The 22,631-nt window shown below is 43.3% G+C and overlaps 1 protein-coding gene across 1 annotated transcript in view; it reads left to right on the top strand.

Annotated features, from left to right (window-relative positions):
* prex1 (phosphatidylinositol-3,4,5-trisphosphate-dependent Rac exchange factor 1) overlaps positions 1 to 22,631 on the top strand; it is a 77,185-nt gene that overhangs the window by 15,168 nt on the left and 39,386 nt on the right. Inside the window, exons 2-10 of the mRNA XM_054608830.1 lie at positions 2,079 to 2,144; positions 2,382 to 2,504; positions 7,638 to 7,742; positions 10,208 to 10,309; positions 10,720 to 10,881; positions 14,524 to 14,657; positions 14,953 to 15,068; positions 16,800 to 16,949; positions 20,636 to 20,783. Of these exons, the coding sequence (XP_054464805.1) occupies positions 2,079 to 2,144; positions 2,382 to 2,504; positions 7,638 to 7,742; positions 10,208 to 10,309; positions 10,720 to 10,881; positions 14,524 to 14,657; positions 14,953 to 15,068; positions 16,800 to 16,949; positions 20,636 to 20,783 (1,106 nt within the window). The remainder of the gene's footprint in view (positions 1 to 2,078; positions 2,145 to 2,381; positions 2,505 to 7,637; positions 7,743 to 10,207; positions 10,310 to 10,719; positions 10,882 to 14,523; positions 14,658 to 14,952; positions 15,069 to 16,799; positions 16,950 to 20,635; positions 20,784 to 22,631) is intronic.

Raw genomic sequence — 22,631 nt, 5'->3', positions numbered from 1 at the left:
CCCACTAACATTGTCCCTTTGTCTTTGTTTTTTGTTTTCACTCTTTGCTCTGGACTGAGGAAAAGCTTTGTTTCCTGCCTCTCCTCGTCCTCTCTGCCAGTGAGCAATCCATCAAACGAGTGATTCCTCCAGTATGGACATGGTACAAGTTGCCATATGGGAGATTTAATTAGTGCACGCCTTCGAGCACAATCGGCTTCCTCCCGGAACCAGTCAAGAACACGACAACTGCCGCTTCCCTTTAATAATGGTCTTAATTAGCGAGGTTGCAGCTCGCTGCCGAAGACCGTTGCTTTCTATTTTGGTGCAACATACGCAAAAGCCAGTAAAGGAAAATAAATACTGGAGACAATCCTCCCAAAGTGTTCAGTCTCCGAGGAAATGATATGATTGCTGCCTGCTGCTCGGTTGGCTGCGTTCTATCTTTAGAGCAAATGTGTGATTACAAGTGTCAGTCTTTCATTATAGGCTAGGGACTTACTGTAAGTAATACATGTAATTGGCTAATGTTATATGTGACTGTATAGCATGCAAGAGTGTTTTCTTTATGTTGTTGATTCAACCAATTGCTCTTGACAATGCACAAAAACATAGAGCCAGCCTGTTTTTTTTTTCAAGAAAATTCTCTCTTTTAATCTATCCATCATTTATTTAACACTGATGCATTGAGTAGTGAAAAAGGGTTGAAACATGTTGGTTTTCAGAACAATATCCAGCACCACTGAGACACTGTTGTTACTTGCTGTTGATTTTTTTTCCCGTTTTCAATATTGTGAGCACCAGAAAATTGTATTATCTTTCATTGTATTGAGGCAGAAACTCTACTACACAGATGATCCCAAAACATGAACAAAAAAAAATCGAGAAAGTAATTCAATGTATATCTTAAGGTGAACTGTCAGGTGTGAATCAGCTCTCCAGTAACACATATATTTCAGAGTCGCTTTACATCCGTCACTGAACCGAGTGGTTTTTCTTCCGCTTTTGTAATACCCTTCATCCTCGTGGAACGCTATCACTTTTCACACTTGAGGCTCTGAAATGCAGGCAGACACAACAGCCGGTGCCTGCCAGATGAAGGAGGCGACAGGAGTGGAGTTTTATTTGGTTTGGGGATTCATATCTCTTCTATGCCTTTATTTTCCAGACAGTATTGGCATCTGGAGATGAGGTGGGTCTCTTCTATCAGACCACAGGGTGATAGACGGAGAATTGGGGAAGAGAGAATAAAAGAAACAGTTTGCACATTCACTTCCCCTTCTCTGCACCATTCTTTCAAAGTCAGGGTTGACAGGCAGGCGTACACACACACACACACACACACACACACACACACACACACACACACACACACACACACACACACACACACACACAGACACACACACGGACAAAACCGCACACACAAGCAGCTTGACGTGAGCGTATTACGGAACGTCTTCGGTGAAGTGGTGTGTGCAGACGGCGATGAATGAAGCAGATTTATATTTTTTCCCTGTCGTACAGCTGGATGCTCAGGTGCATTAGCTTCCACTGCAGCGGATCCATACAGTGAGCTTTAAGTGTCACAACACAGTGGAAAAAATGAAACATGTCTTGTCATATAGTGGAACGTTCTGCGGTATCTAAGGGATAGTGAAATAACTCTGACGGGTATCTGTGTAACACCCTGAAAGGCAATTTTCCGTTAAGTGTGTGTGTGTGTGTGTGTGTGTGTGTGTGTGTGTGTGTGTGTGTGTGTGTGTGTGTACACGTCACTCTGAGGCGTGTGTGTTTTATGCTCATGCATTGTGACATGACAGGATGTCCAACATATTGTATTTATCTGTTTCCTCAAAGCAAAGAGCACCTACGCACTCATTTAAAAAACGATAATCTGTAGAGGGAAGCTTGACTTCCACTCCCAGGCAACCCTTATATGTGCACGAGACGGTTCAGCTTTTCAAAAACCCTTCACTTGTTATCTTGTTGATAATAGCAAATCAAACTCACCATGCTCATGTTCTCATAGGCGTAAACATCAACAATAAATGACAGTCCTTATTCTGAAACCTGCTCTGTTTCTGTGTCCCCTTCAGGCGTTTTTACAAAGAATCCGACAGACTGCAGATGACCAACAGTGCCTCTCACCCGAACATGTCAAGGTATGACTGGCTTTTAAATACAAAAACAAAAAACAAGCTAAAAGTATTTTTCTAAAATGATTGTTGTTTTTCTTATGATATTATCAATCTCAGATATGGTATTTGCTTTCTTTCCCCACCTCTACGTCCATCTGTTGGCCACTTCCTTGTCCTTTTCCCTCACTTCCTTCCACCCTGCCTCTTTATCTCTTCCTTCCTCTGCATCCCCTCCCCTTACATCACCCTCCTTGTTTTTAGATTCTGTTTTCAAATATTGAGGACATCCTGGAGTTGCACAAAGAGGTGCTGTCTGCAGTGGAGAACAGTCTGCAGCCCAATCCCCATCCTCAGCATGCACTGGGACACGTGTTCCTGAAGTTTGTAAGTAGCACATGACACACAGAGACAAGCACAAAACAGCAGACGGTCACACGGACCACGCATGTGGGAGCTCATGCATGCATGCAATTCCTCCTCTTTGCCAAAAACACACACACACACACACACACACACACACACACACACACACACACACACACACACACACACACACACACACACTCTCTCTTTTCATGGGCTACGCGTTACCACAGATGCAGGGAAAGCGTGCAAAGCCTGCTGTGAAAATGCCCCTTAATTCTCTCTTTCTCAAAGAAACACACACACACACACACACACACACACACACACACACACACACACACACACACACACACACACACACACACACACACACACACACACACACACACACACACACACACACTCTCTCCTCCCTTTCCAAACAGGCCTGCATCCTGTCAGGCAAAAAAAAAAAGTCTCTCTTCATCAGTCTCTGTCTCCTGCCATCTCCTTCTCTTGTCCCTCCATCCCTTCATCCAAAGATTCCTCTCCGCTCTTCACCCCACGCAACCCACCCCCCGCTCCCCTCTGTTTGAACTCGCTTGGCCCCAGGGAACAAACAAAGAAGGGTCTGTGTCCGGGAAGGAAGGGATGTTGTGTCACTCGGCGAGGGGACAATGCTTCTGCTGGTTGCTCTCAATCGCAAGCTCCTTCTCTTGCTCTCTCTGTTTATCTCTCTCTGATAAACTTCAAATTTAATTTTTTTATTTTTTTTTGCCTCTGAGAAATATAGCCAAAAGTCCAACCTGCATTTCAGTTCATGAACCTTACCACCCTTCTGTAGTGAATTGAAAAATCAATACTAATCCATCCACTACCTGCTTGTGGCATGATTGACATGTAATCTCATCTGTGTCTAGCTGTTGAATGGGCTCATCAAAATGTACCTTCACACATGTGCGAGGCGTTATGGTCGTTCAGGCTGTCAGGCCAAGTGTTGGGGTGGAGAATTGATTAAAGGAGCCCAGTCTGGTTTCTTTTCCCCATCGCTCTGTGGTCAGAGTGGGAGATATAGAGGTCAGACTGGAAGGGTAATAGGAAAGCTGCCGGTGCTTGGATTCCCCACGGCCTCTTCATCATTTCAGTGTACTTGAAGTCTTCATCAGTGCCACAACAGGAAAGAAACCTGTGTGACTCAAACCAGCACTGGGTATCGATTACAAGTATGATGATGAGTTATAGTAAGAAAGCAAAACTCAATATACTTCTTATAATGAATTGAAATGCTTTTTTCAGTTCTGTTCAGCAGATTTCGATGTCATGTGAAAAGTTTACTTGAAAACTGAGCCAATGTTTACTTTTTAAAATGTGATTACATATATTCAATTACATTGAATGATTATGCACTCCTTAATGTTGCAACAAAGGATTACTTTCATTATCGAGGAATCTGTAAAGTATAACAGGCTAGCTGTTTCCAGTCCTTATGCTAAGCTAAGATAAAAGACTGCTAGCTTCAGCTACATCCATAAACATGCAATAAATGGTTTATAACACACTGTAATGCACTTTTAAGCAGATATTCCTGATTTTAAAGTTTATTAATGAAATCAGTAACATCTCCTCCTGTGAGTTTAATAAGTGGAGGCTGCTTTATAAAAAGATAATGAATGACAATAAAACAGTGGTAATCATATGAAACATGTCTCCATAAGAGAAGTTATAATTGTTGACAATTACTATATAACTAACACGTAAACATGTCTTCATATTTGCTTACAGCTACATTATGGTGTGTTTTTTAAATGCGTATGCACAGCTTATAAATAGGGGGGGGGGAAGTGTTACCCTGCATATCCATTACACTTCCTTCTCCAACCCATGACCTTTGTCTTCTCCAACACCGACACGTCTCAGCCAATCGGTTGGCCCCGTCTGGCGCCCTCCAGCCGTAGCCCTTGACCTCGACCAGAGGTCAACACCATGACTGGGATTTGATTAACCTCCCGCATTGTTCCGCAAGACTGTCTGCCACTCACAGTTAGGGAAGAAAAATGGGAAGATTCATTGCTATTCAAAGTCAGATGTCGCTAAGATGGCTTGGGAGGCTGCAGATGTTAAAAAAAAAGAAAAGAAAAGACAGTGCACCAGTCTTTTATTTTGAAGGCAAATCAAGGCAAGTTTATTTATATAGCACATTTCAGTAGCAAGGCAATTCAAATGGCTTTACATACGACATCAACAGCATGAAAGCAGCATACAGATGCTTCTTTGTCACTGTTAATGAATAGAGGACCTTTAAAAAAAAATTGGAACAGGTCTGTTTCCATTGACCAAACACACACACAGACACACAGATTCCTAGCTCTCGCTTCAAGATCGCGGCATGCATGAGATTATTCAAACCCTGCAAAGGTGAAAAAGTGACTAATGCTAGAGGAGAAATCAGAGACATCAATATTTGCTCTATTTCTGGGAGTGTATACATGAGTGCTGTGCAAGAGGCAACAGTCACGTCATTATGCACTTTCTGAACTACGCCCATTATGCTTCGACTCTATGCGATTCCTCTGTGTGTGTCTGTGTGTGATGCTACCCTTCTCATCTAGCCTCCGGAATAACATTCCAACGACGGGGGATTCAAATAAAGAAGTGTGTTTATCAAAGGGACAACCCACGTCTTTGAGCTATTCTGAATACAAGTGATGTCTTTCAGTCTTTCAGAGTAGTCTTGATGCCTAAAATTGACTCTGGTTCACATTTTGGCCCCTGGTAAGATTTTTAGCTGTGCCTGAATTGACTATGTAGCTGTTGTCACCGGAGAAAAGGGAATTCCTTGGAGAGGGCTTTGGTTGTAAACATAGCTGCAAAAAAAGGAATGCTGTTTTCTCAGCCAATGGTGACCGAGAGCTGAAATGGTTATTTCAGGTTCAGCTGCTGAAGGGCCACCATATCCAGGAGCATGTAGATGTAAACTGATATATGGAGGCTACTTTTACACATCCCTTAATATTCAGACTGCTCAAGTATTGTGTTGTGTTTTTTTTATCCAGCTTAATTCAGGTACGAGAAACCTCAACGAGTTTTTGACACGTAAACATCCTGCACTGCTGACTTTCACTTCTGGGCGTGTTCACTGTCGTCGTCTCTAACCCATTATGGTTTAACAATTGGGAAGAGCAGACAGCCAGAAGATATGTTCTGTTTATTGGTTTCATGAATAGCAAGCTATCTGAATTTTCTTTTAATTTGCTTAGTTGCTACTCAAAAATAAACTGAAGAGGATGCTGTGGTTTTTCTATGTTTTAACCCCACAAATTGTGATCAATTTACATTTACATCAACTGCTTTAAAAGCATACACATTTCTAATATGTTTTCCAACAAAACAATATTGCAAGAAGCTGCTATATTCCCATTCCTATTTTGCTAAATATTACCACATATTTAATAATTGGTGCATTGGGATGGCCTACATCATTTGTTGCTAGATGACTTTGTGCTGAGGACAAAGTATAGCCAGAATCAACTTTATTGAAACTATACTTTGCATTTGTTTATGCTCAATAGCTTTGGGACTTCTGAGCTAACAGAGTGGTCTCAGTAGATTATGATCTATGACAAAGCACTGTAAATAATACCGTACTCATTTAAATTTTGCACTTAAAGAACGGAAACCAATGACATAATGGCAGTCTGTAAAATAGGAATAATGAATTTTGGTAAATATACAAGCTGCTTTCTTCTTTAATCTTCATTTCATCACAATCAGACTATTAGGAATACAAATTGTACACATGTACAAATGTGTACAATTTTTTGCTCTTTTCCTCTTGCTGCCCATTAACTCAGTTTGACAGTATCTGGGGTTCCACGCCATATGTTGGGCCCAGCTGTTGCTCCCAGTGGTGCTTTGGACTGGAATCCCCTGCCAAACGCAGCTCCGGGTGTGTTTGGGCTCCTGCGTGTGGTTAAAAAAAACTACCAACTGTTTATATTGTGCTGCGGTTCACTTGTGTTATACATCTACACATGTCAGCTCCTTCTGGTCAAGAGACAGTTCTATAAAAAGAGCTGTTAGCCTTGTTCTGCTGCTTCTGTCACCACTGCTTGGTTACCCTGTAAAAACAGACACACTCTATGTCGTTAAGTGTGCGTGTGCATGCATGTTGTGTGTGGTACAGCATGCAACCTTGGTAACCATCTTTATTTTTAAAGTTGGTGTCAAGGGGATCATGAAAATATTCAAATATGACATCAAACTTTTCAGTCATACCGGTCCCAAAGACTGAATATTGATTATTCCTTTTGTAGTCATTATGGCCACGGCAGTTTTATATGCAAAGCCTTGGGGCGGCAGCAGTTAAGGTTGAAAGCGGTGTCCGAGCACCTGCAGTTTTGGATTTCACTTACTAAGCTGCTTCAGATGACAGTTTCAGTTTCCAGACCCGGAACTTAGGCCCCACCGTGTACATGGTTTCACATCCCAATTGCTGTAGCATAGTTAAGAATACACAATAGGCCCCCAATAAGCTTCGGGTGTACACTCCGTTGTAGCATGCTGCATGAATAACGGATGCTACGGTGTGTTCATTCGGTCCGGGTGTCACGTTACGTCTTGTAAAGAAAACTAGATGGCAGCCAGCCAAAAGCGTCTGTATCAGCGCTGGGGGTGTTTTGCCTTGTTGCACTTTGTGACGCTGTCACTTATGGAGAAAAAGGAAGTGTGGTGTGTTGGCATTATATTCCCCCCCTCCCACAATTGTAGAATATTTCGAAAAAAGAGAAGTGTGACAGATGATGTGAATGAATACTGCGGTGGGATTAAAAAAACATTACGGATTCAAAAAGCTTCATGAGAGTGTGTATTCTTTTGGTGGTTTCATCCAAATGTTGTTGCAGTAGCACTTGATAGCCTGGCATAACAAATGCTGGCATTGCTGCTTCTAATGATGATAAGGAATGACAGCTGTGGAAGTACAGTTATCCCATACTTTCATTGTGATAATAAAACTGAATCTCATTAGACTTCAGGATACTAGAGTTTCTGCTCCCCACTGTTATTTTTCCTCCTGTTGGACATCTCAGTAGATCAACGCTGCCAACTGGCCAGTAAAATATGGTATTTATATATCTGGAATCCTCACATGTGTTTTTTCCCCTGTTTTTGCAGAAGAAGAGTTTCTCGGTGTACGGCGAGTACTGCAGTAACCACGAGAAGGCTCTGCGACTTCTCGTGGAGCTAAACAAAATCTCCAACATCAGGACCTTCCTGCTGGTAAGTGGCCACGCCTCCCCTCTCCTCTTGCTCTTTTCTTCACATTTGTCTCTCTTCTGCATTTTTCTGCATCCTTCCTCTTCTGCACTATGACTCTGACTTATTTTCTCTTACTTCTGTGTAAAGAAAACCAAAAAAAAACCCTCTATGTTTTCGTTATTTCCTGTCTGAGTCTTATGTATCGTTTCCTCTAGTGGTGGTCCATATAACGCCTCATCTTCTATCCCGTTGTCTTACACGCATGTCTACCTTTGCCCTACATTTCTCCCCTCTTTTGTGTCTCCTTTCTCTCCCTCATTTTTTTCCTTCCCTCATATCATCTCCATTTCCATGTTACATTAAATAAAGAGAAGAAAACCCCAGCAAGGTCAGAGGGCTCTTCCTGCCCGGACAGGATGCAACCACCATCAAGGTCACCTTTGTGTCGCTCTTGTAGTGTTTCCGCTGCCAGCTGCTTTCTGCGTTTTGACACCCAAACACTTGGGCCCTAGGACAATGAATTTAAAATGCAGACGGGGGGCCTTTTGAGCGAGGGCCGAGCAGATGAAATCATCTGCACATTCTAGGCCAGCCAGCTGTGAAGCGTTGGCAGCCTGTTTGGGATTGGCCGAGAGATCTGAGGCAGCGCGTTTGTCGCTGCCTGATGGTTCTCTTCCACGGCATTATTGGGTGGGATTGAAGTGTTTGCTGTGTGCTTTGGCTTTTCGCTCCTCCTGGCCCAGTCAAGGGGTGGCTAATTGGTCGGGTCTTGAGCGACATTGACGCCTCCAAAATAAAATCACAACACACAACATCTGGTTATGTATGAAAACAGTTGTCCGACCTGCTCGGTGTGATCTCAAATATTGGACTCACTTTTGTGGTTTGTGTAGCAACCGAATTCAAATGATCGATTCACGGTAAAAACAAGAAATAATCTCTTAAGAAGTTGACAAAGAACATGTGTGATTCTTCTGTAGAATAATACATAATACATAATTCCTAAAGTGATGACCATCGCAAATCGTTGTCATAGCAATTAATGTCAGTGTAACATGTATCGCTCCTGGCTTCTTTCCAGCTTTGAATTTTTATTTCTTCTTCTTCTTCTGGATTAAACTATTTTCATGCTAATTGAATCACACAATGACGGGGGGAGCTTCTGAAATTGTACGTGGAAATGAAGTGCTAATTGCGTTGGAAGAGAGCAGAGAAGTGAAACGAAAGCAAAAGGAGGTCAGAGTGAAGAGCGGAGGGAATTCTGGCTTTAGGCTCGCAGATTACAAGTAAGCAGAAGCTGAGAGGAGAGGTTTTACACCGAAATTTGGGTTTGTGGGGGAGAAAGAAACTTGTCAGTACATTAGGAATCTATGTGAATTGCAAAGATCTGCAGTTGCGATCAGTTTCTCTCTTTGCTGCTGATTTCCTCCCCGGAGTTGACAGGAATTGCCGTATGATTATAATGCTCTACACTGATCTTTTTTCCCACTGGAGAACACTCGAGTGGTTTATCTGCGTGGCTGCTTTTGATCTTTCATCCCATCCCATGAGCTCATAGCACACTGACAGGCTGCGTTTCCTACAGAATGCAAGGCACGGAGAAACCATGACTGTAACTGTAACCCCCTCCCACTTCTGAAGGAAACCCTTCCTTTCAACTGGTTCTTGGGGGGGCGGCAGCAGTCGCTTAAAGACCAAATCTCCCGGGGAATGAGAACACATTTTAGAGGTTTCTCTGTGATCCTTTCGTTGGTTTTGGAGGCTTTTTCAATGGCACAGTAGAAGGAATGTGGTACAGTAACAAATATAGAGTCGTGTGTGTATAAATACACCATCTAAATGAATCTGAAGGCTCTTATAAAATAAGTGCTCCCAACATGCAACAAAATGTGGCTCAAACAGACCATAAATGTCTATTGGTAATAATTTAACCTCACATACTAGCCAGTAAATTGCTTTGGTGACAGGATATGGTCATCGGCAGTTAAGCTGATCCGGTAACAGCAGCTACCGTGGTTTAGACCTATCAAAATATAGGTTGTGCAAAGAGGTCACAGAAGTCAAGTAACAATGTAGTTAAATGAATGAATGAATAAATAACAAAGATTGTAACCACACCTTAGGCTTTGCTCCAGGATAAACACCGAGAGATTATTCTTCTGCACCTGGAACTGTTACTGATCTGCTGCCGGTGCAACAGACTGTGACTGAATGGAAATGACAACAATGGTCAATTAGGGTCTGTTTATTGCTGAAAGAACAGCGATGCAAACAGCTGCAAATGCGCTAGAATAGACAGGTGCCGTGTGAGGTGATAAACATTTTCTAAAAGTTTTATGCTTTTAAAAATTTGACACAGTGGACTCACCAGCACAGTTTCTTCTCTAACTTTTTCCATCTTTTGTACACAAATTCTTTTAACTCTTTCAGTAAATTGAAGTGTGAACATTTTGTGTATAATAATGTTTGTTTGTGTTCTTCTCCAGCACTGCATGCTACTTGGAGGGAAGAAAAGCACAGATATTCCCCTGGAGGGCTACCTTCTCTCCCCCATTCAGAGGATTTGCAAGTACCCTCTTCTGCTGAAGGTACTGTTGCACTGATGTCACGACGCTGTCATCAAATGATAACACCAGCTTTGTTTTTGTTTTTACACATCACAGCCTGCTCAAACAATCTAAAAAAAAAACTAAGTTACCTTTGCTAGCTGACATCAGAAACCTAATTACATGGACACAGTGCTGATGTGTTGATCAAACAAGTGACTCGTTTTTTATTGTTAGCAAATATTTTATACCTGCTGGCATTTCAAGGCACCCAATATTCCCCACGACCTTTTTTGTCTGCATGGGTGGCAGGACTCGCGTAGATGATTTTGTTGTAACTGAAGGTCACAGAATACGTTTGCTCTAAGACTGAAGTGTTTTTACTTATGTGCCCACTTCTGGAAAGTCTTCAGTTTTTTGTTTTTTTTAAACCTCCCCTTTCCTCAATCCAGGAGCTGCTGAAGCGGACCCCGAAGAAGCACGCTGACTATCCGGCAGTGGAAGAGGCTCTGCAGGCCATGAAGGCCGTCTGCTCCAACATCAACGAGACCAAGAGGCAGATGGAGAAACTGGAGGCTCTGGAACAGCTGCAGTCGCACATCGAGGGCTGGGAGGTGAGAGCCAGACACACAGAGCGAGGGAGAACATGAAAGCTTTAGACAGTAGTCGTGAGGAGGTGTCGCAAGGAGGCAAGACGGGAGGTCAGTTGAAGAGAAAAATAGCCGTTGCGTGCCTGAGAAGGGGAAGCTTGAGAACTGAAAGATGGTGTCAAAATTGCAAGGGTTGGTGCTGTGACATTTGGAGGCTGAGAATTGGAGCAGAGAAAGACATACTTTTCTTAGAACAACACGTTAATGATTTGATAAAGGTCTCTGCAAAAGAAAGAAATTAAAGTCCTGTAACATAACCACGACAAACAAAGCCCAGCGTATTTGAGAAAGACCTCGACCGCCACGCTCTCTATCTGTGTTAAGAGTTAAGCGCTACTGCAGCCAAAATCACTGCTCTGAGCACAGGGGCCACGGACGGGGCTTGGGAGCCGAGCGAAGGGTCCAGTGCATCTTTCACGCCTCCCTCACCCACCACAACAGAGGCCTTGTCTAAGCAGGCACCAAAGGGACAATCCACCAACACAGGGTGCCAAGGGGGATGCCAGCAGGCACACTGCCCAATCAGAAGAGACCAAAGAAGCAGGACTCTAGTCTCACATGCGCTGGGAGGGTTATATGAGGGGGCTTTTTGAAGGGAGGGGGGGGGAAGAAAACTGAGGGATGGAACTAGAGAGTGGGCCCCACTGGGACATTACACTTAGCTTGCCAAAACAGACTCCACTCCTGCCTTTGCCTCAGATAAATGTCACCTTTTGACCCTGATGATTGGTTATTTAGCGTGTGTACACTGACCGGAAAAGACCGTACAGGATATTTTCTGCTTTAGCTACCATGAGGTCCCCCATCTTTCATTTAATGTCTCAAGTAAAATCCAAGACCACAGTAGGGCCGAAGATCAGGAGACATTATTCTGGATAGTCGATTTAGAATCACACTTTTTCCAACTCTGTTTGTTTGATTATCATTTTTTGTATTTATTTTTTGTATGCTCTGTCCCTCCAGTATTACTATGTTTTATAAGTTCTTAAAATGAGCTAAACTTACAATGATTCTTCTGTTCAAGTTTCTCAAATGTGTTTCTTAAATCTTTGAGTTTTGGACTGAGGCATTTGGAGACATCACTTAAGGCTTTCTGGCCATTTTATACAAAAAAAAAACCAATCAATTGTTTTGATGGAAAAAATAAGGAATAACAAATATGATTGTTGGATGCAATCCAAACATAAAAAAGAAGTGACACTGTGAATGAGTTTCAGAGCGGTGATGGGGTTAATGATTTACCTAAATAACCTGAATATTATTGATTTTTGAGCACAAATTAGCCATAAAACAGATCACATTCAATAGGTTACAGACAAAATTCCGGCTTCTACCTCTAAAAAAGGACGCACATCTGATTCAATCATTTTTTTGGTCCAAGACAGGCAATTTATCTGCGCTCTCCCTCTGAACAACTCGCTAGAAGCTAAGGCACTTCACCCCCGACCCCGCCTCCTCCCTCCGACCCCAAAGAGCCTCCAACCTTACAGCATTAGTCTCGCTCCTCTTTCCCCCCAGCCACTCTAATCACCTCCAGCTATAATGGCAGAGGCCGCTAGTAGTGCCGAATCAGGCCCCGACCCATTACTGCTGCTCAGATACACACACACACACACACACACACACACACACACACACACACACACACACACACACACACACACACACACACACACACACACACACACACACACACCCCTGTGTATTTGTATGCTTTCATATACATTATGGATGCACAAAAACGTAGACGTGCCTGCAAACAGACATTACAAATGCTCAAAGAAGACACACACACACACACACACACACACACACACACACACACACACACACACACACACACACACACACACACATGTGCAGAGAGGTGCAGTCAAGCCAACCCCCAACCTCAGGTTAGTGCAGTTAACGGCAGGTCGAATCGATGGTCTGAAACGTGATCCCCTCTCCAAGACCCCGTCGGTGTGCACCTTAAGAAAAAGCTCCTAGAATCATTTTTCTCTCTCCCTTACAAACTCTGGAGCTGTGCACATCCATCATAAATACATACTCGTGGGAATCAATTATGGACGCTTGAGAGCGGGCGTGGCCGGCAGGGGGTTTCCACAAGGTCTCTGGTGGACCCATGTCAGTAACATCAAAGACAACAGAGAAGACCAGATCTGATGTATACGTGTGGGCGTGCAGTGAGCGGTGGTGGGTGCTCTGCAAGCCAAAAAAAGGAGGGGAGGTTGTCCGTAATCGGCACATGGGTGTATTTAGTTCCAGGTGATTTGAAGTGGAGTGATCCGTTTAACAATGAGTAATGAGACGTCTTTGTTGTCTGTCGTTTCATTTTATGTTTTGGCGGGCAGCCACTCCTGCTCACGGACACTAGGAAGTTATCCAAATTAAATTCTTAAATATTCCCTTGGATGTTTGATAGTAGGAAACGGTGTCGTCCGTCATTCACAAAACGGGAAGGATCCTTTTTTTTTTTTTTTAAACTAAGGAAGCTTAATAAGTAAAGGAAGCAGTTGGTCCTGAAGTTCAGCCACCTTGTGAGAAGGTTAATTAGACAGCATGCTGTGGTCAATCAACACCGCATTTATCTCTGCAGTTCCCAACTGACGTCAACGACCTCATTAAACAAAGAATGAAAGGTTCATGGATCTCTTTTTCTAAATATTGATTTTCTAAATTTTAGTAAATACAGTCAGAATGAGACAGGAGGCTCTCAGACATATAATGCACACATTTCAAAACAGAAAATGAGACGTTTTTTGTGGTTTGCGTCCTGCTGTTTCATAAAGAGAACAACTTGATCACACTCTGTGGTAAGTACAGGGGACTTGATGAGGCTTTTGTATCACATTGTCTGAGTGTCCCCTTGGCCCTACAGAGGAACAAAGTCTATCATCAGGTTTCACTGCAGGGATCAGGATAATACTTTTGCACTTCCACCTACAGTCTGCACCGTGTCATGAGTCATGCATTTCCTTCCTCAATGCACATACAGCTTACATTTTTTTTTATGCACATGGGTGCAGACATGTATCTGTAGCTTGCACGTACATGTGTTTACATCCTGAGAAGAGAACAAAATGGCCTTGTTTGTTTCAGAGCCCACAGGAAACTCTATGTAGGCCAGCATGACAGTCTCGCTCAGGCTACCACTTTAAAGTTTAATATTTCCATTTACCATACACATTCATTTTGCGAAAAAGTTGTCAGTTTGAGACAACCCTGCAACCCCTATGTGTCTGCAACACTAAGCTCTGGTGTTACGACTAGCGAAAAGCTAACAGTCTTGGCAGTGAACAGTGCGTTTACTCTTTCTTATCATTGAAGGTGGAATGAAAACAAATTGTTCTCAATGTTAAAGTTCAATATCATATTGTTTCGCCGAGGTCGTGAACTCTTTTTTTTTTTTTATTGCAGGCGACAATGTTTTCCTTGCAGCTCTTTTATTTAGACTGAGAGTGCTGCCAAGAGTTCCCAAGCTCTGCTCAAATAGATAAAACTTGAGCACATGACCATAATGCAATGTTGAGTCGTGGCAGTCTCCTTACAGTAACAACGCCAGAAGCTAATCTCCCTTTTAATCTTTTTTTTCTCTCTTTTCAGGGAACCAACCTGACAGATATCTGCACGGAGTTGCTGCTTCATGGAAATCTCCTGAAAATCTCAGCGGGCAATATCCAGGAACGTGTCTTCTTCCTGTTCGACAACCTTTTGGTTTACTGTAAGAGGAAGTCCAGGTGAGAAGGGGCAAACCTCCCTACAACTATCAGCAGCTTACATAGCAGAGTGTCAAAGGGAGGAGGAACAAGAACGCATTCAAAAACATTTCATTGACAGACTACCGGGAATGAGCCAGACATGGAAAACTGGAGTAAATGTTCACATTCCTGTTTTTTAGTATGCAAGTAAAAACAACTACACGTGTCTGCTGCTCCCATAGCTCTGTGTCTGCATGAATGTAGGTGTGTTATTTTATTACAGCGGATGTTTTCCCTGTGCCGAGTGTAACCGCAGTGTTGTCTCATTATGCAGGGTTTCTGGAAAGAAGTCCACCAAGAGGACCAAGTCCATCAACGGGCCCCTCTATGTGTTCAGAGGCCGAATCAACACCGAGGTGATGGAGGTGGAAAATGTGGAGGATGGAACAGGTTTGTGTTTGCCCTGCGGCTTTGCAGAATGTCCATATGTCAATTAATGCAACCTAAGCTCTTTTTTGATTTGTTCACATTGGCATCCTGGTTATTATAGGGAAATAACGTTGCGTTTTACTACTTTGGACTTGCGTACAGGGCTCATTTTTAATTTCACATTTTAGTTTGTAAATGTTGCCATTTAGAAACTGGGGGTTGGATATGAATCAGGTACTTGTTGACAGTTTGGGTGGAGTGTTGCTCTTGCACCTAGTTTCAAACAGGATGCAGCTCGCAACCTCATGTACCACCTTTTGATGTCAGCTATACAGTAATGGGTTGAAGCCCGGATACAAATCTGAAGTGCAAAAAGCACTCAACCGAGCTAGGTGATAAACCTGATGCGCTCTCGCATCGGGGGCCGAGATGTTCTGCCAAACATTAACATCTCATCTGCGATTCCGGTTGTCAACCAGCTTCACTTGCTGTTGTGGTTTGTTGTGCTGGGCTTCGTAGAAACATTTTGTCTTCCTCTCTCTCTCACATGTTTCCTCTTTTTTTTGGTGTATTTTGTGCTGGTAGAATATTTTGCAAGCTCACATGACTTTTTTTTGGTTCTGCATGTTAGCTGCTGGATGTCACATTTAGGCTGCTGAAGGGGAAACCGCAAAGAAAAACATGCAGTGTTCTCAGAACCGAGGGGTCGCACATCGAGAATACAAACACGTATGAAACCCCACAACGCAGATTATCTGATTGCTAAGGATGTAAAATATGAAACGTTGAGACGTCTAGGTGTTATCTGCTGAAAGCTTGAATGGAACCGTTCAGTTTCCATTTTAAATGATAATAAGCAATAACCCAGAATCCATAAACTATGAATTATATGCTGCTACCTTGAGTCACACCGCTGAGAAATCGGACTCAATAAGCCACCTGTTGATTGATTTATTGTGCGGAAAGCTGTTCACCTTTGTGAGCATTAAAAATATCCTCACTTTCACTGACTCATACACCTCTCTGCCTTGATTAATGCCACCATGTACTTACATAAAACTGTAAGAGAATGTACCTTTTTTCATCCCAGCGGCTACAAAGGGAGCAGACGCAGTAGTATGTGTCCCTGCTCTCCCAGATCAGCTGGAGCTGCTCCCAGTGGGGCCTGAAGTATCACATCTATTTATATGACCTTTGAGCGCAAGACTAATGCACCCCATTACCAGCGGCCATTCATTATTCAGTAGCGGCTCACCTGCAGCTAAATGGAAGATAAAATTAGAAAGGGGTAAAGGAGGGATTTTGTTGAGTCAGTGAAAAAGTGGTCTTTTACTGCTCTCGGAGTGCGCGCTGTTTATCTCTTTAATTTAAGCTTGTAAATAATTGCTCGAGTAGTAAATCCTATTAAGAGATGACTTTAAAGTGTGATTTGATCACACTCATTAATACTTCCTTTACTTACCACTGAGGTCAATGTTGACTTAGTGTATGTGTCTTTTTTTGGTCTCATTTCCTCAAAATGAAAACACTTAGAGACATCAAGAGGAGCAAGAAAAAGAAGCTCAACAAAATACTGAATACAAAATATGAACCAGAGAGATGATTTACATTTTTGTTTAATGAGATGATTTGTTTGAAGTGTAACCCTAAAGGCAACTCCAATATAGGCAAGAAATATTGGGGGAAAAAGGTTGCTCATGCTACTCTTTAATAAATTATATTAATGTTTTTCCTCTCCCACTTTCCTCACAGCGGACTATCACAGCAACAACTACACGGTGACGAACGGCTGGAAGATCCACAACACGGCTAAAAACAAGTGGTTTGTCTGCATGGCCAAACACGCAGAGGACAAGCAGAAGTGGCTGGATGCCATCTTGAGGGAACGGGAGCAGAGAGAATGTGAGTAAGGCCTTTTTTAAAAGGAAATAAATGGCACTTATGGTTTATGAGCCTGAGAGTGCCAAAACCAGAAATGATCCTTTTTTTATACCAGAGTTCCCCTCATGGAAAACTCGTTTTTTGTTTAGAAAGACACGGCACCGCCGACCATGTTTTACAAGGGAGCAATTACTGGATTACTTTATACTCACAGTGTCTCGCAATGTATGACATACACTTGCCACAGGCAGGATGTATTGCATGATGGTTTTCACCAGGTGAACCTAATAATCTGGCAGCTGTAGTGCCTCCCTCTCCCCTTCCACCCTCTGCTTTTCTAGCCTTCTCTATTTTCCCTACATGCCAGTGTCACCTTGGTTTCACAAGCTATCACGGCCCCCTCAGCTGGCGCACAGTAACGACAGTGGATGTGCTACTGACCTGGATGCAGTGTTTGTGTCCCACGGTTATGTCCCACCCTGAACGAGCTGCCCGCCTTCGTTTTCATAAACAGAGGCTCAGGTGACATGACGTCTACAGTAGGCCCGGTTGACCTGTGCACTGAGCAGAGGCGGCCACAGCAATCTATTCACTGCATTAAAAAAAACAACGAATCTATGCAGTGAAGTTATTTGACTAATATAAGCCCTCGGTGTGAAGGCACTGATGAGGCAAGTGTCTCATTCACAAACAACAAATATACTAAAAACAGCATCTTGGTCAAACGCTTGAAATAGAAAAACATTGTCAAAAAAAGCGAAGCTCAATTACGTCACGCACATGTACTTTAATTAATCTGAATCTATTTTTACTATAATAAAAGTGTTGTGACAGAGTTGTTTCCGTTTCAGCAGTTTGTTTTGCAGTTGCAGAATGAATTGACACGAGGAATTAGCTTTGGATTAGTGTGCAGAAAATCAAATTGTATTCAGTCTTGCCCAAAAAGAAATACACTTCATTCACTGGTTGTAAAAATAAGCCCTACACTGCACCACATCCGCTCATGTGAGATTAGTAATGCAAACTGATATTGTTGTTGCTCCTTCGGACTTCCCTCTTTTGCCTTAAAATGGCTTCCCACCTGTTCAGCACTGACCATCTGTCTTCGTTACGTTGTGTGCGTTAGACAGTGTGAAAGGCTTTAACCAGATTTAGGGCGGTACACATCAGGTCACCTGATAGCATTGATGGCATAAAATCAAAATTGGATCCCTAAAGCTAAATGTTTGGCTGAGAATGACAGAACGCTCAAACGGTTAGCTGCACGTGCGTGTTTGGCTGAGTGCCACTGTCGACATAAACATTTGCATTCTTGAGAATTACTCTTTGTAATCTTACAATAAATAAGCATCCGCAGAGGAGTTCAACATCATCGGCGTCTGATCCTGTGATGAAAGGGTTGCAGAATAAGAATAAGTACGAAGGAGTGTGCTGCAGCTTGTGGTGTTCGGTTTCAACCCCGGCGGAAATCGACCTGAGGCTAACAGATGCCAGATCAGTCACAGTGCCCAGTTTTCCCCACAATCTCCCTTTCTGTAACCCCCCTCTTCACTATACTCTGCTCTCACTGTGTGCTTACATTTCTTTCAACCACTTTCCTAACAGTCTAGACAGCTTCTTGATAAAGTTTTACAGCGATAAATCCTGGCAACTTCTCCCGTTTCATCCATCTTTGCTTTTCCTGACACGGCTTGTATCGATGTGGTCCTCCCCTGTGTTGGACATCCTGAACCCTCCTAGAAGACTTTAATTGTTCAACAACTGCTAGGTGGAGGTGTTTCGTCTCATCACTGGGAAAGTGCGTGGGTCGGATAACGCGACGGGGTACGAGCTTGCGCCAATGAGAGCAGGAAGACAAGGAGCAGCCCCAGACAAACTCTGACAGCTGGAACAGAAGCTGAGGGGCCTCTGTTTCTGGACAGGCCCCGTCTGTTGTTCAATGACACTCATTGTTTAAGTCTGCTCCAGCTGCTGTCAAATGTAATATAACCCCACCTCCATCACGGGGCTGCCAGTGAACAACCCCAAAGACTCTATGGGAAAACTGGATTCAAGAGTGATCTGTTTGTCTCACCCCTTTCTCTCCCTTTCAGTTGCTCAGCCTTTCTCCACAACACTTCTACCTTCATATAAGTTGCATAATGCAGCACAGAGTGTATAGTTTGGATGGCGTAGAGAGTGGGAAAATAGTCCGGACCCTTTTAACTCTAAGCAGACCTCAAAGGAAATGTTACCAAGGCCAAGTGACCTAATGTCTTCACATACAGCCAAATGCCAGCTGATCTCTTTCATGCACAAATGCGACTGCATGAGAGGAAATAACTAGTCAGCAGTTTGAATTTGTAGTCCAAGAAACATCTCAGCCAATCAGCAATGCTCACCGGTTCAATGGAAAAATGGACAGCTCCAAGTGCGTCAGTTCACACCTGGCTTTAGAACTGAAGTGACCGAGCTCTGTATGCAATTAAACACGTATATGGTTTCAGTTCCAAAGACCAAATGCGTTTTGCTTTTAACCCACAAGAGGCAGCAATGCACGCCTGCCATTAAAAGAAGAAGAAGAAGAAGAAGAAGAAGAAGAAATCAAAACAATACAGACTTTGATGCACTCATTATATATCTCGAAGTCTTTTTTGTTGAGAAAGCCGGCGGAAAAAAAAAAGGAACAAAAGGAGAGCCGTGGCTTTTAATGCAGATTTTTCCTGTTCCGTTGGCGATGCAGCTGGGCTCTCTAGCATTTACATTACAAAAATGTGTGGTCAAATGCTTCCCAGCCCCCCTTGGCAAGTAGTATTAGTGATCGGATGGCAAAGCGCCTTGGTTGTCATTAACACTTGTATTTAGCGCTGTCCACTTGTGATCCAATCGTCCAAGACGCATGTTTATACGAGGTGTAAACAGGGTTAATGATCATAAGTTAGATCAGTAGACTGGCTTGACAAATATGATGTTTTCTCTGTCAAGCGTACTGCGACCAGCTCCCGATACTTCATAGTCGAGTTCAGCAGCTTGATGTGCCTCTCAGCAGAGTTAAGCAGCTTAGGGAGGCTCAATGCAACACAGTTGACTTGCCCGAGTCAGAAAGGCTCACATTGTGGTTCAGAAGTTCATCGAACCCCTAGATGAGGTTAAGCGGCTATAACTGTGAACTCACTGGAGGGGTTTTGACAAGGGTAGCAGGCCTCACAAAGGGCCCTCACATGTTACAATAGAGGAATAACAGTCAACAAACCAACTCAAAAACAAGATCAAGATCACACTGCCCTCCAGAACTCGACTTAGTCACAAGATCAAGATCACACTGCCCTCCTGAACTCGACTTAGTCCCTGAACAACTTGTCAAGGAAAGATTAACATCCGAGTTTGTTGCAGAAGGTTGTGGCAGACCCGAGCCGCCATGCTCTGTTTCAGGCTCCATTCCATCTGCACAATACCAGAACACAACCGGGCCGTCAAGCTGAAGGCCCGTTTGTCTCTTCTAAGCACCATGACAGCCTTTTGACTTTTGGCTTTGACAAACGTAGAAAGCCAATGGAAGCGAGTTGAAATTTGTGTCCAGTAATGGGCCTGCCTTGTTTTTCTTGCAAATGTGATACAGTGAATGTTTTTTACTGAAAAGTTTCCTCTCATTCCATCGATGGGACCGGGGGGGACGGGACGGGACGTATCCTCTTGGATTCTGACGCGTTGTTCTCTTTTTTTTGTAGGCCTCAAACTCGGGATGGAGCGGGATGCCTACGTGATGATAGCAGAGAAGGGGGATAAGCTCTACCACATGATGATGACCAAGAGTCGGCACCTCATTAAGGATCGACGCAGGAAGCTCAGCATTGTGCCCAAGTGCTTCATGGGAAAGTGAGTTTTACTCCCCCCCCCCCCCCCTTGGTGCCGGGTTTTCTTCAGGTTCCCAGAATGCGACTGCAATGCGGCGCCGTTCACAAGGGGACCCTTACAAATCGCTGTTACATAAGATCAGCAGGCTTTTCAAAAGGGCTGGTATCCAGTCTCCCCAAGTCCTGGCAAGGTGCCTAAACTGTTTTATCCCTACATCCTCTTGTCTGTAATGAGCCCCCCACCCCCCCCGCCTCATAGTCTCCTCTCACGGTTCATAGAAAGGCCCTAGTTGCTCCCCACACACTCATATCAGTTGTACACCCAGACTTTCACTCGCTAAGGACCTTTAACTGAGGCCCTACAACAGGCCATGCCCCTTTTTATGTCCCCTTGATGTTTCAGTTCAATGAATAGACAACGAGAGGCTTGCTTAAGCTTCCCTCACACCAACGATCGTGAGATCCTGAGCACCAATTAAAGTTCTTTCAGTCACCATTTTGGGGAAACTAAAAAATAGAACGAGGCAGGACTGCGATGATGCGACCGGTCTTGTGAAGCGAAACCAGAGGAGAAACCATTAATGTCTGCAACATTGCCAACTGTATTTTTTTTTTACAAATCATCATTTTCTTTCAAGAGAGAGATAAATGCAGTGGACAATAACACAGTGGCTACTATCAAATCAGCCACTGCCAAGAAGCAAATTTAATGGGCCGCTCAAAAATGTGGTGGTGTTTCTAGGAGGCATTGTTCCATCTTGGTGCTGTCACATTAAGTTTTCCCTGTCAGAGTACACTGTGTTAAGAACAGTGCCTTATTAGTATACTCATAGAAGTGATGTTTTCTCTCGCCCCCATCCACTTATAGGACAGAACTGTTGTTCAGTGCCAGAGCAGTGGCTGTTAAGCTGGTTCAAATTCCAATGTTTGCCAACAGGGATCTTCTTCCAGACATTCCTTTGTTTTCAGTCACTAACTACTTCCTTTGCCTAGTCCATGCGGTACAAGTACAGGTCTTCATCTTCATCTCACACTGTGTTCCCTTTCCATCACTTTATCTCTCAGTCATTTCCTCCCGATGAGTGCAGCCTGCATTAGCTCTGCATTTGTCTCTGTGATGAAATTATCAGCTGGCGTAGTTTGACTGCTTATTGTATTAAACAGAGATGCAGACTGCCGGTTTTGATAGCACCACGTTGTCTTGATGGCATCATTGCGTCATCCGTCTGCTATCTGTATTGGATGATGGTGTTAACAGGCTTTTATTTTTCTTATTTTTTACTATTTTCAGCATCGTTTGGAGGGATTTAAAGTTATGATGTAGCATAACCTTATTTTCTTGTATTATTTCTTCCTGCCTTTTTGTTCGTAGAGAACTAACACTAGGAGGAGATGGAACTAGATCTCACTGCTCCATTTCTGGGTTAGCTTTTGTTCCACTAGCTTTTGGTACTCAAGGTATTTTCTCTCTCCCTCTGAGGGGAAAAAACATTCACTCTCTCCCAATCCATACTTCACATTTTCTTTTTGAGCATGTGTTGTTTTCACACTTTAAACATGACAAAATTAAGTACACTATAAATAGTCAGTTTGCATACTTTCATAAACTTGCACCCTTTTGTCCCACCATGCAATGCACAAAGGAAGTGGAGCTGGAACAAATGAAGATAAAAGTGGTGAGACAGCTCAAGAAAGATCTTAGAAAACAAACACAGAACGTTTGGGAAAACATACTATCGAGACTAGCAAGTTGAACATGCTGAACACGGTCGGAATGTTGGGACACGGCAGTGGTCTTTCCAAGCCCAGGGGCTCACTTGAAAAGCCCTGCTAATGTGGCTGAACTTCACACGCAAATGCAAAATCATCA

This window comes from Anoplopoma fimbria, chromosome 12 (genome assembly GCF_027596085.1).
Source record: "Anoplopoma fimbria isolate UVic2021 breed Golden Eagle Sablefish chromosome 12, Afim_UVic_2022, whole genome shotgun sequence".
In the NCBI taxonomy this organism is placed as follows: Eukaryota; Metazoa; Chordata; class Actinopteri; order Perciformes; family Anoplopomatidae; genus Anoplopoma; species Anoplopoma fimbria.
The sequence above is the reverse complement of the archived record's forward strand: the minus strand, read 5'-3'. Positions and strand labels throughout refer to the sequence as shown.